Source organism: Austrofundulus limnaeus, unplaced genomic scaffold (assembly GCF_001266775.1).
Source record: "Austrofundulus limnaeus strain Quisiro unplaced genomic scaffold, Austrofundulus_limnaeus-1.0 Scaffold190, whole genome shotgun sequence".
Taxonomy (NCBI): domain Eukaryota; kingdom Metazoa; phylum Chordata; class Actinopteri; order Cyprinodontiformes; family Rivulidae; genus Austrofundulus; species Austrofundulus limnaeus.
In genome coordinates this window covers 324,097-340,782 of record NW_013952592.1, presented here as the reverse complement: position 1 = coordinate 340,782, position 16,686 = coordinate 324,097, and the positions used below count along the sequence as shown (strand labels likewise).

The window sequence follows — 16,686 nt, the reverse complement described above, 5'->3', positions numbered from 1 at the left end:
TGTCACATGACCGCCGTCACCTGATGATGACATGTTTTTTTCCCCCTTTAGTCGGAAAAAAAATTGTAGCTTATGAATGATTGAAATAGTTTGTCTAACTTACGTCGTCTTCAGACGAGAATTTGACCTTTAGAGTTAAGTTATTTACCGGTGTCATACGTTCGTTCGACTCCAGATTATCCGCTTCTATTACCCAGCATGCTTCGCTTGTTGCCGTCTGATGAGAAGGAGTGACTGTGTAGAAAAGAGTCGGCTAGCTCCATTTGACACTCACCTACTTATTGTTACTATGCATTTTGATCGCGTGGAGTAAGAATAAGAGGCAAAATAATAATATCTGGAGAAGGCGAAGTCTGTTGTTGACGACTCTCCAAGCGATGCCTCTCTTCACGACCAACCCCTTTGACCAAGATGTTGGTGAGTAATCAGAGCTGCTAGCAGCGATGCTAACATAAAGTAGCTGTGATCAGGCAGCTTTGTTTGTGTTTTCGGAGCCTTTCAGTCTCTCACTAATTAACGTCCTATTAGCTCGAATGTAGCAGGATGTATTTTGGGGGTCCTAAGATGTTCTTTTATTTATATGTTAGCTWTAAAAATCGGTGGGAGACAGACATGTTGTCTACGGCTAACTGTTGTGTCAAGCTTTATGCCTCATTAGCTTTGCCTACTCTGTTTGTTAATCAGTCTGAAATCACACAAGTTGTGGAAGTGAAAGAGGAAACGTGTGTTATATGAAACCATAAAGAGATGTTGTGTTTCCTGTGTGGTTAACCACATCATTAGCATGAACAGTTTACAGAGGTGGACACAAAGTACACAAACATCTAACAGCACCAAGCTAACGCACCACAATTATTATGATAATTTAAAAGCTTAATTTGTTTAAAGTTGCTTTTAGTCAACTATTGYTTTGCTTGTTCCAAATCGAAATATCTAATTGATATTTATTCATTGTATTTAGTTTAGTATCGTTCTGAATGTTGTTTGAAGAAAAATGCTAATAAGAACCTGACTTACTGCACTACGACGGAGAATTAGGGCCACACAGTGAGATTTTTTAAATAATTATTACGAGATTAAAGTCGTAATTGTATGAGAATAAAGTCATACTACGAGATTAAAGTAATAATTTTACGAGAATAAAGTCGTAATATTACGAGGGAAAAAAAGTCATAATCATGACGTGTCTGTTTCCCGTTCCTCATTTTCTCCTTATTTTCCCCACACCTGTTGTGTACAGTCATGTCTCTGTGTTTATAAAGTAGTAAATGATGACTCGGGTCACTGTTAGATTAATAAGCTTTCATCCAAATTAACTACGTGAYGACTAAATCTGTCAATGCATCCATTAATTACTATACAGCTTCAGTTTATAGTCGTTTGCACAATTTCCAAGTCCTGTTACTGATAATTTAATGCTAATGTGCTAAAAGATTAACTATTTATTTACAGCAACACTAAAAACAACTTGACAWCTTGCTCAACATTCCTCATTTTAATGCAGTGATAAGCATGCTTTTTCATGTAAAGGTACAATATTATGACTTTTTTCTCGTAGTATTATGACTTAAACTTGTAATATTACGACTTTAACCTCGTAATATTATGACTTTATTTTTATACAACTTTAATGTTGTAATATGACGACTTTATTCTCGTAATTGAAATAAAATAAAATAATCTCGTTGTGTGGCCCTAATACTCCGTCATACTGCACAGGTTATTTCTCAAAATTTAAATTTGCATGCTACAGTTTTCTGTTAAATGTTTGAAAAACGCTTAACATTTACTATTGTGCCACTAGATTTTAAAACACATTTGCTATACTGTGATGCATATCTGTCATGCACATACAGTAGCTTGGAACGCTCTGTGTTGTCTTTTTAATTATTATTTTCTAAAGCTTAATTTGTCTGGATATTTGTTGCCTGTTGTGATTTGTTGTCAAATACAGGATTTTAAAATGTGATGTATTGAAGATTTCTCTTTAAACTGAGTGGTTTTTTCTTCTTTCCTTACAGAGAAAGCAACCAGTGAGATGAACACAGCTGAGGACTGGGGCCTCATCCTGGACATATGTGATAAGATAGGACAGTCCCGCACTGGGTATGGCAGCCCTCTACTATTTTTAAATATCACCCATACATATTTATTTAAGTTTGACATGTTTAAACATGTCAGTAGTAGTTGAAAACCTGTCTGCAAAAATCACTCTAAAAGTTAATGATTAAACAAAGCTGGATTGTTCTTTAGCTTGAAGTTCCTTTCTTGAAACCCACTGGGTTCTCTGCTCTTGTGTTCTAGGCCAAAAGAATGTCTCCGCTCTATAATGAGAAGAGTGAACCACAAGGATCCCCACGTAGCCATGCAGGCACTGACCGTAAGCAGACTGAAAACAAAAAACAAACAGACATGTTGTGTATACAGTTTGGCCCGGAAATATTTGGAGGGCTGATACAACGTTTGTTGTTTTTAGCTGTTTACAAAAACACAATTAAATTACAGGGAATATCTGCCTAAAGTGCAGACTCTCAACTTTAATTGGAGGCTGTACACATCCAGGTTGGAGGAAGATGTTTTGAATGAAGCTATTATATCTCCCTACATCAACATAAAACTATCTTTAAAAAAATCACTCAAAAGTTGTTTGTATGTTTCTATGTCTTCAGTAAACACACACCTGTACAAGGTTGTCTTCATTGACGATGTCTAACATTGAAAACCGCCTTTCCAGAAGGCAGACACGTTAATGTTAACGTCTAATATGAGAACAATGTTTTATGAGAGCAGACACAGAGAGTTTGCAACAAAATTCAACCTTTCAGAAACCCCTGAGACAGAAATGCCAAACCAGATTTTGCCCAGTAAACCACTTTAAAAGTCAGATCAGTTTTGAAACGTTGTTCTTTGGATGGGCTAAGCTATAATCAGTCTGCACTGAGATTGCCTCTAGCTGCTCATAATTCAAAGAAAACAACATTACTCCTAACACCTGGGGACAGAGTGGTAGAATAGCACATGACATTCTACATTTACACAACCTAAAACAAAATAAAAGCACATCATCGCCTTACAAATACAATATAGAGTGGTTAAAAAAACAGCTGAAACAGCCATGTTTTAGACTAGATCAAATATACTTTGTTCGAACAGCATAAAAACCAAACGTGACGTCAACAACCTCCATGTAGAACTCATGACTTCAAGGCTATTAGTTAAAGAGTAATTTATATCTTTGTCCTTACAGCTTCTTGGCGCTTGTGTCTCAAACTGTGGGAAAATTTTTCACTTGGAGGTGTGCTCCAGGGAGTTTGCCAGTGAAGTCAGTAACGTCTTAAACAAGGTATGTAGCCATTTTTGTTTTAGATCGTCGTGCAACACATATTTGTTTCTAGAAAGGGTTGTGATTTAGCGTTTTTTGTCTGAATCCAGGGTCACCCAAAAGTGTGCGAGAAGCTGAAGGCCCTGATGGTGGAGTGGGCCGAGGACTTCCGCAATGACCCTCAGCTCAGTCTGATCTCTGCAATGATCAAGAATTTACGCGAACAAGGTGTCACCTTCCCTGCAGTGGGTTCCCAGGTAGGTTTATCTCCAACTGCTGTAGGTGCATCAATTTTTTTTTTACTGTGCGTTTAATTCCGTCTGATTTCTACATTTACAATTCAATGTATTTAAATTTTCTCCTTCTTATTGTTCATCACTTTCGTAACGATGTCCTGATTTTTAAATGTGCTTTATAAATAAATTCGACTCGACTTGTAATTTGAACTATTGTCAGACAAATGTGTTGCAAAATCAGCATTTCTGTTTCTCAAAGTCACACGTGTGAGCTTTGCCTGTCTGTCTTTATCTTCTCACAGGCTGCAGAGCAAGCGAAAGCAAGCCCAGCATTAGTGGCGAAGGATCCTTCAACCTCCACAAACAAAAAAGAAGAAGAAGACTTGGCCAAAGGTAAAGAGGCTTCAAGCGAATGATCAAACATGAGGTAGTGTCTGCAAATGACCGAGCTGCTCACAGAAGAGCTCCAGTTAGACGTGACTGTAGATATGGAGTTAAACCCCTATGTTTAGTCTTTTTATTCATTCTGTATTTGCTTTTATTATTCAAACTAAACTAGTAAGTTACAGATCTTAAAACMGTTACAGACAAAACACAAAATTAGTCATGTTTGTCCCTGCTCTATGCAGCTATTGAGTTGTCGCTGAAGGAGCAACGTCAGCAGCTGCCGACCTCCTTGTCGAGCCTTTACCCGAGCACATCCAGCCTGCTTCCTACACACAAGTCAGACGGCAGAAAAGTGCGCGCCATCTATGACTTCGAGGCTGCCGAGGACAACGAGCTCACCTTTAAGTCGGGCGAAATCATCACCATTCTTGACGACAGGTGAACTTGTACACTAATATGTATGAGGAGGAAGTTTCAAATAATGGTTAAAAAACGTAACCTGAAAATGAGTCACGTATCGTATCCTGTCCTAGATATCATATATCTTATCATATCATATATCAATGTCAAACATATCAGTGTCACATCACTTGATTTAACCATTCTGATTCTGTTCCTGTATAATTAAAAATACCTCCACAAATGTAACAAGAGAATCTTTATTTCCTGCAAAAATGCAGTGTGAATGTTTAATGGTGTGAGATTTCTTATATAGCCTAAAAAGTCTGAATTTATCCACAAAAAAAAGCTTAAAAAGTAGCTGAAATTAGCACAAAGGACAAAAAAGAACATGTTTGTTGAATTAAGCAGTAAGAAGCTGAAATTATCACAAAAAGATGATTTTAGCTGAAAAAAGCCCACCTAGCTAAAAGCTAAAATTAGAGAAAGCAGCTCAATGAAACCTTCAAAGCTTAAGATAGCAGAAAGAAACTGAAAGAAACACAGCAAAGTTTAAATTAGCAGAAACTGTCAGAATGATGGATAAAAAAGCAGAAAAAATTCTAAAATGAGCAAAATAGAAGCTGACATTAGTATACAGGAGTTAAAAAGCAAAACAAAAGGTAAAAATTATAGTAAAGATTTCTGAACATTTAAAAAGGTTTTCAGGAGGTCAAAGACGGCTCAATTCATTTTCAATGAGTAAAAAATGACAGAAAAAGCTAAATATCTCAAAAAATATAAATTGCTGAAATACCAAAAGTCACAACTGGAATGTCCTAAAGGCGCTGAATGTTTTMATAAATAAATTGTTGACAAATTGTACAAATGGCGAAATGAGATGCATGCCAAAAAACGAGTGGAAGAAAAGAAAATTCTCTCAGTTGTGTGAATGTTTTATAAGCATTCACACAATCAAATGCAATCATGTTGTAGACCTTCTTTTTCATTTCAAATGTTTGTGTTTAACTCAGTCAGCTGCTCGGTTTACCTGATGCTGCAACAGTTCCTGGTTTACTTTCTGCTATTTTGTTTGTCTCTTAGTGACCCCAACTGGTGGAAAGGAGAAACATACCAGGGTGTCGGGTTGTTCCCATCCAACTTCGTCACTGCTGATCTCACAGCAGAGCCAGAGATGAGTGCGTACACCTTGAACCCATTTAGACATGAGCAAGTTAACCTTGTGGAGCTTAGAATGGAATAAACTTTACCKTGAATTCTATTCATGTAATTAGTTTATCTTAACCAGTTTTGCACGTGTCACTGATTGACTATATTTTCTTTGTTTATCTGCTGCCACATCTGCTGTTTCTTGGAACTCTGCAGTGAAGACAGAGAAGAAGACTGTACAGTTTAGTGAGGAAATCCAGGTGGAGACCATTGAGCCTGAACAGGAACCTGTATATATAGACGAGGTAAATGCTGCTTCTGTTACCAGAACAAAGCTCTTTTATTAATGCTGTCATGCATTGATAAGGTTTCAAATAGTTTATTTGCTTGTGTAATTAATGAAATCAAGTATTGACAAACACAGTCTGTTTTTTCTTGTTTTAGAACAATAATTGGGTAAAAAGCTTCTCTCTGGATGATGTAATTAACTCATCTCATATACAGTACCTGTTTTACTGACCCCTTTAGGACAAAATGGACCAGTTACTGCAGATGATCCAAAGTGCWGATCCAACAGACAACCAGTCAGACAGTATTGAGTTACTGCAGCTGGAAGGTAAACTGAAYTCAGTATATAAATAAAATCTACATAAATCTAGAAAGTTACAAATACGAACTGTTAGTTTAGCAATGACATAAACAACATTTTTTTTGTCTTTATCAGGTGCCTGTAATCAGATGGGACCCCTGATTGACCAGAAGTTGGAGGATATCGACAGGTAAATTTGTGGTGGTGGGACAGTTTTAAACTGAAAATAAAGTATATTAAGGATGTAAAGATCAGTATAATTGTCTATCATATGTAGTTAAATACACTTACTGGGTGTTTGGGTCTGTGTTCTCAGGAAGCACTCCGAGCTGTCAGAGCTGAATGTGAAGGTGATGGAGGCTTTGTCTTTGTACGCAAAGTTGATGAATGAAGATCCAGTTTATGCCATGTATGCCAAGTTGCAGAGCCAGCAGTACTACATGCAGCAGCCTGCCAGTGCGGCGCAGCAGGTGCATGATTTTTAGCACGTTAAATCCTGATGCTTGACTTCAAATTATGACAGAAGTGCCACTTTAATCTACAGTGGCCCTGCGGCTAATAAAGTGCCTGTGTGTGTATGTGTGTGCGTGTTTATGGCTGCAGGTCTACCCTGGTCAGCCTACATCGGGTTCATATGCCATGAGCAGTCCTGCGGTTCAAGGTTATGCTGTCCCTGTGGAGCAGCTCTCTGCTGGAACTCTGCCTGCTCAGCCAGCTCCCGGGTTAGTTTAACATTCTCCTATTTCTTAGTTTCCTATCGCACTAAAATATAATAAATATTTCTTATTGTCAAAGTTTAAGTTTGTCATAACCTTCCTAATTTGGTTTTCTGTTTTTGGTGTTTCCTTATTAACTGTAATTGAATTTTGCTCTGCAGTTTTCCTGAAACTAATAATTTTTGAGTGTAGTCACAATGTGCTTTATTAAACAAATTAAATCTTGAGGTAGTTAAAATGAGGCCTCCAAAAGGCTGTTACAGTGAGTTAGATGGACATTTCTGAAAGCGTTCTTTCTGCTCCGAATTGATCTAGAAGTAACCAGCTGTAGGTCTCGGTGGTAAAAAGGGCACAGAATAAGCCAGTAAATCACAGATGAAGTTATGAGTAAGGTCATTTAAAGCCCCAAAAGTGAGCAATAAAGTGCAGTGATGATGACAGCAACTAAATAACTCCATAACTCAAATTTAGTGCAGTCACAGTTTCTTTCTTTGCTTTAGTTCTTACATGTGGAGTTCGTTCCACCACAGATTGTCAGTAAATAAGAACAGAGCTGTCAGAACTTTATAACTTCATGCCCCACTCCCAGTCTAATTGTATTGTATTAAGTACTTTATCGGTATTCTCCACAGTGACGCCCACATGTACATGGGCCAGCCGCCGGTTTACACCGCAGCGCCCGGCTCCATGGCCCCAGTAGACGTTCAGTCCTACCCGAATCCAGCCAGCGCCGCAGGCCCCGCGCCGTGCCCGACACCCGCAGGCATGACGCAGACACCAAACTACAGCACCCCCTCCGCCACGAGCTTAGCACCTCCCTCAGACGCCCCGCAAGCCCCCTACTCAGAAAAGGCCTTACTATAGGGCATCCAGACTTCTCCTACAGTAAAGAAACAACATCAGAACCACACTCAGTTTAATAATTCTCCTTTTTTTTAATTATTTTGAGGCAACGGATGATTGAAAATTTGCAAACAGTAGGTTAACACTGGCATTCGGTGCACTTTGTGTTTTTATTTGGCAGATCTACACATTTACTTCTGTCTGAAGGTTAAAATGGTTTATGATGTTTCAACTTGAAGTCTTGAGAAATAGTCTTACTTTATACAGAATTATGTTTGCACCTTTCGACTCCTTATGCTTTTCTTACTCAGACATCAAGACATGCAAAAAAACACAACCTGGATTTTACATGATTTGTACTAAACAAAGGTTTAACAGCCGTGCTAAAGAAAAATTATTTAGATGTTTTTCTCATATTGAATGATACTTACTTGAGGACTGAATCAGCATATAATTTAGATTAACAATTTCTGGAGTATTCTTTTGTTAGAATTGGTACAAAATTCTTATTCTAAGAGTTTATCTTAATGATTAAAGCTGCGGCAGTCCTGTTTTAACACAAAGCCATCTGAAGGAGTGAACAAGCATAGTTTGCTATACAACCCAATTTTTTTTCTTCAATCRTGTCAACAGACTTTCCTGCACACCACCGTTAATACACACACTGAAGCAACACACACGTTGGACACTACAGATGAACAAATATGGCTGCACTACTGGCTTCCCACTAAAATAAATCCACATTGTGCCACAGTCATTTCATGCTCTAAAACCAACTGCATTGCTAATTATGCTACAAAAGAGGTGCAGAGTTTTGTTTACTCTTTTATTGTAATTAAATAAATTAAAAAACAGGTCAGTTATGAACTTTACTGCTATCTTTTACACATCGTTAACTTTGAGTACTGAGAACTGAAGCCACTTTGTTTTTTTTCTGGAGGGAAAAGAAACGTCACTTTTGTAAATAACTGTACTAAAGTAGTGATGTCACATCATGACCTCAGAAGGTGGGCTGTATGTTGGTACAGCCTTAGGTGTCCTCCTGCAATCAGTGCATGCCCCCGATCAGCTAAAAATGTAATTATCCACACATATCTTTAAAAAAAGAAGCTTTTATTTCTGCTTCTTTTTTCATTCTGCAAAAACTCCACCTGTKTGTTTTTTCATCATGTTTAAAATGCAGCTGTCTATCAGGGCTGTACCAACATACTGTATGCACCATGAACTTGGCTCTAAGGGGAAAACTCTGTCATCCCCAGTGTCTTTAAACATCTCTTTTATCATTGTTAGTGGGGTTTTTTTGTGTGTAGGTCATTCTAATTTATAATTATTATATTTTAAATAAGGTTTTGCGGGATGTATGTATTCAAAGAGCAGTGTGCGATATTCTGCCTAACTTAGTTGTATATTTAAATTGCCATGTTTATTGTACTGTAGAACGGACTGAATCCCAACTTTTTTTTCCCTCAGAACTGTGATAACACTAAAACAGAACTGAAAATGGCTGCTATGATTGTGGTCAGCATATGTGTAAAAAAAGGCAAATTTAAAAACTCTAATCTTGTTTTTATAACCTGAAGTAACATCTGAAGTATCAGGTAGCCTCGTCTCATCCTACATATGATGTTGCACTTAGTGGATTTCTGGTTCTGAGTATTTTTCATTATTTGTAGAGAGTTTTGGAGACAAATAAATTGATCTTAAAAAAAGATAGGATTGCAATAAGTTACTGAAATGAAGAAATAAAACTGGTGTATATATTATTGAAGGACGCTTCATGAAGGAATTAAAAAGGAATTGATTTTGCAGCCAGGGCAATTCTCAGTGCTCATCTGACAGAACTGTCTTATTGTTTGTTCTTCAMTTATCTTGTTTCAAATGTGTTGCATCTTGTCAWCCCTGTGCCGCCTTAAGAATATGAYGCCTCCTAAGTTGAGCTTGGTATTTGGGGTTTTCTAAAACTTGCTTTAATCATTAATGTAGTCGAGTCAAAGCTGGTCAGTTATTATTTTGCTGCCTTCAATTTAAAGCAAGAAAGTAGTAATATGTTCATTCAAAGAGGGTCAAAAAGCAGTAGCTACTACTGGACAGTCAGACATGGGGGTTTTCTAATCATGATCCAAATGAAACATAACGCACCACTGTGTTGGACTGCAGCCCCGGTGTAACTTTTTCTTTCTGTACAAGATTGAGATGCTGCCTGTTTTTAAGTTTTAAGCCAACGTTATTGTAAAAGTTCTGTCTACAACTTGTACACTGCTGTTTCTATGTATTCTTTTAACCAAATCTAATAGTTGGTATTCACAATAAAACCAGGCCAAGTGTACAGAGTAAAAATCGTGACTTTGTTTTGTGTTTGTTCATGATATATAACTTGTATTCTTTAGTTGTTTTTTTTTATTTTTATTATTAGTATGAGGCTACTTCCAGATAGAAAAAATAGAGAAATAACCAATAGGTAACCAGTTGTTCTCCTGCCGCAACAAATCACCTGTACAGTGAGAGAAACTCTTCCAGGTGAAYCACAGAAGCTTGTAGAAAGTTTCATTAAAAAATAGACCAACTTTTAATTTATTTAGGCATTTATTATATRGAAGTGCATTGGCAACCTATGGTAAATATTTGGTGTGTTTTGGAAAACGATATTAAATGGGGCATCAGATTTGTTGGAAAAGTTTTACTACTGGATGCTATAAATAATAGTGTTCCCTCTTAAAGGGGACATATGCAAAATGCACTTTTTTAGCAGCTAAATGCATTTTGTTGCACACTTAAAGTCTCTAGGAGTGCAAAAATTTGCTTTAGTCTCACCGTGTTCTGTAGATATCTATAGGCTTTTTGTGTCATATTTTTCTACCCATTCAGTTCTATGACATTTTCTAAACTATTATGGAGCGGGGTGTGAAGCTCCTTGTTTGGATTTAAAGAGACAGCCTCAAAATGAATTGAACTGAAACACGCCTCAGAAAACGGGTGAAAGAGAGGCTTGTGGAGTTACAATGAGGAGGAATTCAAACCAAAGCACTGCAGTTCCATTTTATATAAACCCAAACTGAATGATTAAAATGTGAAAAAGAAGGATTGTTATTGTTTTTATTTAATGCTGAAGTGTTCTTTGTTTTCAGTGATGTTTTCCACCGTTCAACCTGTTCTTAGCGTCTCCTCTAGATGGAGATCTGTGTGTTTGTGTGAACACAGCTGCTGCAGGAAGGGAGATATACTGTGGAGCCACTGAGGTTTCTTTCTACATTTCTATTGCAATCCAACATCCTCCTAAAATGAAGTTGTATTTTGTATATGTAATTCAATGTGTTTTTGATATATATGCAAAACATTTGTTCAGACCGGCTGACTTCAGTGTAACAGGCCTATTTTCAGATCATGTTTGGATTAACTTTAAAATTATGAGATGGGATTGTTCTTCTTCCTTATGGCTGTAAAAAAAAAAAACACGAGTGTGACCACCTCATTAGCTCTGCAATAAAACAATACAGCCCACATTGCAGAGTAAGCAGTGTGCAGAGTCCACCACCCTAACTTGCTCACTTTGAGGGAGATGATTGWCAAAGTTTTCAGCTCTAAGCTCACAGCAGCCACCAGCGTTCAGGGATCATGCCCTCAGGGAAGACGGTTAAGTACATCCTGTATGAGGTGCTGCAGTTTGCAGCTCTCATTGTGCCCGTCTTAGTGATCACGGAGAGATTCGCCAGCCTCAAGAGTTACATGGATGGTCAGCAAAATATGACAACATACTGGCTTGTGGTGGCGGTCTCGATTGCCTACGTAACCTCTGTGACCCTGCTGGTGTGGGTTCCTCTCAAATATGTGATCCTGAAGCAGCGAAAGTTCATAACAGAGATCTCCCACTGGTGAGTTTAGTAAATTCCCTTTGATTTATTGGTTTGTATTAGGCTATGTAGCTAAGATGTAAAATAATTGCAATACAATTATTACCCTGTCTATATGGGGATGCCCTTGTACATACCAGGTATTCAGAGCATGCTTGATACCTACAGGGTACTAATAGGGATGCATACTGTTTATAGATCAGGCTGTATTATAAGAGAGTCTTTACAGAAAGTAGCAAAACTGTGGCAAAATGTCAAATTATTGGGGTATATAGTAAATTAAAGTGTTGAAATAAAGAATAATCTGCTAAAATTGCTAAAAATCATGTTTAAAACTGAACTTGGCAGTCATTTGTTTGTTTTTTTCCACATAATTTTTAAGCAAAATGTTTTTATAATGAAGAAGGAATGCAATATATATATANTAAACTTAGATTAAGTAAAAAAGAAAGCATTTGGTGGAAAAAAAATTTTTTCTTTACTAAATAAAAGTCTTATTTCAACACAAATGCAAATGTTTTAATGATGTGTCTTTTGTTTATCTACATCATTTTAAAATTATTTTTTCAAACACCATCACACTTATCAAAGTTGAATATTCATCTRTTTTAAGGGGGTCAAACTCCTTTTCACTGAGGGYCACATGAGCATTATGTGGGCCCTCAAAGGGATGCTTCATGTTTAAYTTTGTGATGTTTTTGTTTAGTCAATCTCCATCTCACTGCTACAGCTGAGCATTGCCAAGTGAGCTCTTCATGGTGTTTCATGCATAGAAACAGCATTTTAATGTCCTCTTATACTGTAAATGCTGAGAAGTACAACTGAATAAAACAAATCCAGAAACACTATTAAAAGCAAATGTAAGAGACTTTTACTCATCGTTGAGTTGTGGTCAATGGCTGCTGTGTTGAATTCAGAACTCTCCCACTTTCTAACAGGGAATTCACACTGAAGGAGTGTTCCAGTTTAAATTTATGACTTGAAAGGGGGAAATTCCCACTTTTCAATACAATTGGGCTGCACTTCCACCTAGTGGAGGGATACCGTCATTTCGAGGGTAAAGCAATCAACATGAATTATACATATGAAATATAGTTTATGGTCAGCGGTGGCTTTAAAACAGAGTATGCTTATTTTAAGACATTATTRCATCTTTGAAGCTCTCGCGGGTCCCAGAAAATGCTGTGGCGGGCCACATTTGGCCCATGGGTCTTGAGTTTGACACGTGATCTATTTGCTTGTCCTTACTCTATCTGTCTGCATTTGTATTGGTCAAAAATGCTACCGTGACTGCACATGAGAGATGGGGTAATCTGCCTGCTCCACCAGGACAAGTCTGACAGAAGTACATTCATGGAGCTTTTGGTCTTTGTTCCTGTGACAGATGAGCTGGGGCTACCAGAAAAAAATCATTCAAGAGAACCGACAAACCAACYTCTTTCTCAAAAAAGTGAATGAAATATAGGAATTTGATAAACAATACCCAAGGCAGAAATTAATGTACGACGGTAGGTTTCCATGGGAGGAACGCTTTTTTTTTAGGTTGTCATTCATGATGAGTGTGCAAATCCGAGTCTAAGGAACCAAATTTGTCTACTTTTATTTATGGTTCTGAAGACTAAAATTAACTTTTCCTAATTTCCCCACAGTCATGATTATCCKGCTCCTAAATGATTCATGCTGTAATCTTTGAGAAAGCATTAGTGCAGCACGACTTGCATATTACATCTGTGACACAGTGGTGGARGGAACATTTTCTTTATTATTCTTCAGATCAAAGGAGAACACAAGAGTCTGCATCCATATCCCTTTATGTCAAGACTGGATGTTTCAAGTTCAACAATGTGGAGTTCTCTGAGGAAATGGCTCTCTCTCATTTTCTTTTTAATCATCATGAAATATTCATGCGCTGACAGAAGCTTTGCATTAATTCATCTCCTTTTAAATTCCTACTAAGCATAGGTTATTGCTAACCATATTTTTAAATGTCTTTTGTTTTTGGTCCAGATGTGAATATTTATGGTTGTATCTGCTCAGAGACATTCATGCAACAAAAGGAAATTATAGACATTTTTCTGGGTGTAATCAAATATTTTATCAACACAGACCACAGAAAATAGCTTTGATTGTCCATTAATGTTTTTTTTTTATTGTGCCAGAAGCCTATCATGTTGAGACAGATTTATTGTCTTCAGTGGAAGATAAACTGAACCATTATAAAAACTTGTACCAACTCACATTCTACAGAAGAACCTCCACCACACAGAGGATCACAACTATTGCTGGTCATAAATCTCAACATTCTAACTCAGGACAGGAAATTTGAGTAAAACCTCTCATCTTGTCACAACACGAGGAGAGCTAATCCTGACCACCAGGCTATTTACAGATCAATCACGCCCCMCTCCATTTGACAGCGACTCTCTCCTTCAGCAGCAGCACCCTCCTCCAGTAAGACAGAGGGTCGTTCCCACAAATCCTGTTCACGGCTCAAAGACTGTCACAAAAACTTGGAGGTGTTTATGGCCTCAAAGCTTCCCAAATTCTAATCTAACAGGATCTGAGCATGTGGGAAGCAAATCCAATCTGGAGGGATTCCACCCTAATCTTCACAAGAACAGAGTGATTTATTTTTATTATCTCAACGCCACACAACCCACGACACAAAAGAGATGTTCTTTGTCCTAAATATCTGAATTAAATATAAGTGAAAGGCAGTTTAAATCAAAAGCAACACATAAATCATTATTTCCTCTAAAGCAGGGTAAAGTCAATGAAACAAACTTTTTTTGTGTAATTTATTTTGCATATACWGATGATGCGTCCCATTTGTTGCATAATAGCATACATCTCACAAAATAAATAAATAAAAAGTTAAGGAAGCAGAATAACTATAAAACATCTTAACCAAGGAAAATAGCCAGCATCAACCCTTTGTTCAGCTAAAATAATTATACAAACCAATATGAACACATATAAACACACACACACACACACACACACACACACACACACACACACATATATATATATATATATATATATTAGTTTGATAAACTCCAGTTTAGATTAACGGTGACATCACTATTTTGCTTCAGTCAATTATGGTAATATTAAACATTTACTTATATTCACACAAGGCATCTGTTCATTAAGTAAAACAATTTACGGCACAAAAGACACTAAGTGAACTAAATTTTAATATCTACACTTTCTTCTGTTATCTCAAAATGACCAGATTAAAAAAGCAATACATCATGTTCAAATGGTCATTAATAGATGGATTTATTTGTTTTTCAGGAGACCGACAGCGCTGGCGTATCTCATCCTGTGTACATTACCGTGTTTTGCCATTCTAATAGCCGGCTCCAAGGTAATATCATTGAGACTGATCTTGTCGTAGAGGTTCACCGATTGTTGTTCCGTTCTGTCACGCTCCAGCTGGATCCTTGAAGAGGCACATATTTGTTCTTAACAGCCCATGTGTGGCTCAYATTTGTTTTACGGCTCCGCTGGCGTATAAAAAAGGAAAGTCTGTAGTTATTGAGCATCAGTACAGCTCAACCACAAATATTTTAAAAATGCTCCCCTTGTTTCTTGAGCTTTTTGATACCAAAGTACATTATGTATAATCAATTTATCTGGGGGGGGACTCTTCTTCATGTTCAAAATCACAAGTAATCAGTTGTTTACATCAAAACTAAATATCACAGGGTCAAACTGGGACAATTTTAGTAGCCCAGTGAATTTGCCACAAGATCTTCCTGCCTCTAATTTCTGTAAAACGTATGAKTTTGTTGGATCAATATATTCTCCACAGATTCAGCTGGGTTTGCTGCAGGTTTTACACAAAGGATATGTCTTACCTTTTATTAAAGTCTTTGTAACAATGCCACACTGTAATTTTTTTTCTAAAATGTGCTACAAATTATGCTGYATTTGCCTCTTAACTGTATCGAGTCAAAGAGCTGTTTTTCTCTCCTTACACTGAAACGGACTTCAGCACCATTATAATTAAAGGAAGAATCTGTGAAATTGCCGTCACGAGACTTTGCTGCCTGATTTAGACACTCAGTAACTGACAGTGGTCAAGCCAGGTTGGCTATTAACTCTAACTTTACTCTAACAGAAAAAAAATACTTTTACCAACACGTTACACTGTGTTTTCTGTCATTTTACTATGAGAAAAAACAAAGTAATTTGATTGCAAAGACAAACTTATACTTTTATTTCCTGGATCTCATTTTAGCCAAAATACTTTCACTACTTTATTGACCCCAGAGGGAAATTAGATGTTGTAACTCATTCAACTAAAGTGTTATTGTAGATGGTGGTGGCTGTGAGCAGGAAAGATCTTCTGTAGCKGTCTGTTTTACAATGAAAGTGAAGAAGCCTCCGACTGAAGACATTGTTTTTCTACAACAGTCTAATGAAGAGGATGGTCAGGGTTGTCCACAATGTTCTTGATTTTCTGTAAAATCCTTCTTTGCACCATCATTTCCAGAGGTTCCACAGTCATCCCCAGAACGGAACCAGACTTCTTTATCAGGTATCAATTAAATCGAATAAAACTTGAATTGTTGAAACTCAGTGATATGATGAACAATTTGTCTTTCTTCCTGTTCACTATGACCAAGTTAAACACCTAAACATCTAGCTGAACATGTGCTTCGTTTCTGCAACAAAGTTAAGAACAACAAAAGCTAACCCCTGAACATAAAAGAGAAATGTAACTGAACAGGGTTTTTATACCATTCAGCACATAAAGAGCTTTTATACACCTTCTTGGTGCAACAGGTTAATGTCTGATCTGTCTGTTGATGAACTACAGGACCAGGTAGATGACTACCATTTCTCTGAGCTGCCGGTCTCCTTGGTGCTCTTCTCGCTCATCTGTGTGGATGTCATTGAGAGGATACGATCTCGCAGGCTCACAGGCAAATGTAAGGCTCGAACTTGTCAATAAAATTAATTATTTGCTTGTGCTCTGCAGAAATGCACCTAACTTTTTACCTGTTGATCTAAAACCCTATGCTTTTGTACCATTTTATTTAACTGTTATGTTACTTTGCGTTATTTTTTGAGCAGTAGTTTTTCATGGGCCTGACCTACATCCTCAACTCTGCTGCTCAACAAACACACACACACAAACACACACACACACACACACACACACACACACACACACACACACACA

The 16,686-nt window shown here is 37.3% G+C and overlaps 2 protein-coding genes across 3 annotated transcripts in view; both read left to right on the top strand.

Moving 5' to 3' along the window:
- The first annotated feature begins 28 nt into the window (after positions 1-28).
- stam (signal transducing adaptor molecule (SH3 domain and ITAM motif) 1) overlaps positions 29-16,686 on the top strand; it is an 18,913-nt gene continuing 2,255 nt past the window's right edge. Inside the window, exons 1-14 of one of the 2 annotated variants that reach the window (XM_014018337.1) lie at positions 30-417; positions 2,022-2,106; positions 2,305-2,380; positions 3,248-3,343; positions 3,433-3,579; positions 3,861-3,951; positions 4,188-4,383; positions 5,428-5,522; positions 5,710-5,798; positions 6,022-6,109; positions 6,218-6,272; positions 6,399-6,552; positions 6,686-6,804; positions 7,431-9,978. In XM_014018337.1, coding sequence (XP_013873791.1) covers positions 378-417; positions 2,022-2,106; positions 2,305-2,380; positions 3,248-3,343; positions 3,433-3,579; positions 3,861-3,951; positions 4,188-4,383; positions 5,428-5,522; positions 5,710-5,798; positions 6,022-6,109; positions 6,218-6,272; positions 6,399-6,552; positions 6,686-6,804; positions 7,431-7,662 — 1,563 coding nt within the window. In that variant the 5' untranslated portion in view covers positions 30-377 and the 3' untranslated portion in view covers positions 7,663-9,978. Of the gene's footprint in view, positions 418-2,021; positions 2,107-2,304; positions 2,381-3,247; positions 3,344-3,432; positions 3,580-3,860; positions 3,952-4,187; positions 4,384-5,427; positions 5,523-5,709; positions 5,799-6,021; positions 6,110-6,217; positions 6,273-6,398; positions 6,553-6,685; positions 6,805-7,430; positions 9,979-16,686 lie in introns of those variants that run through there. The other variant, XM_014018338.1, reaches the window with a different exon arrangement.
- On the top strand, positions 10,699-16,617 carry tmem236 (transmembrane protein 236). Its single transcript, XM_014018342.1, has 3 exons — positions 10,699-11,510; positions 14,790-14,862; positions 16,321-16,617. Exons 1-3 carry the CDS (start codon positions 11,254-11,256, stop codon positions 16,453-16,455), a joined length of 465 nt encoding a protein of 154 aa, XP_013873796.1. The 5' UTR covers positions 10,699-11,253; the 3' UTR covers positions 16,456-16,617.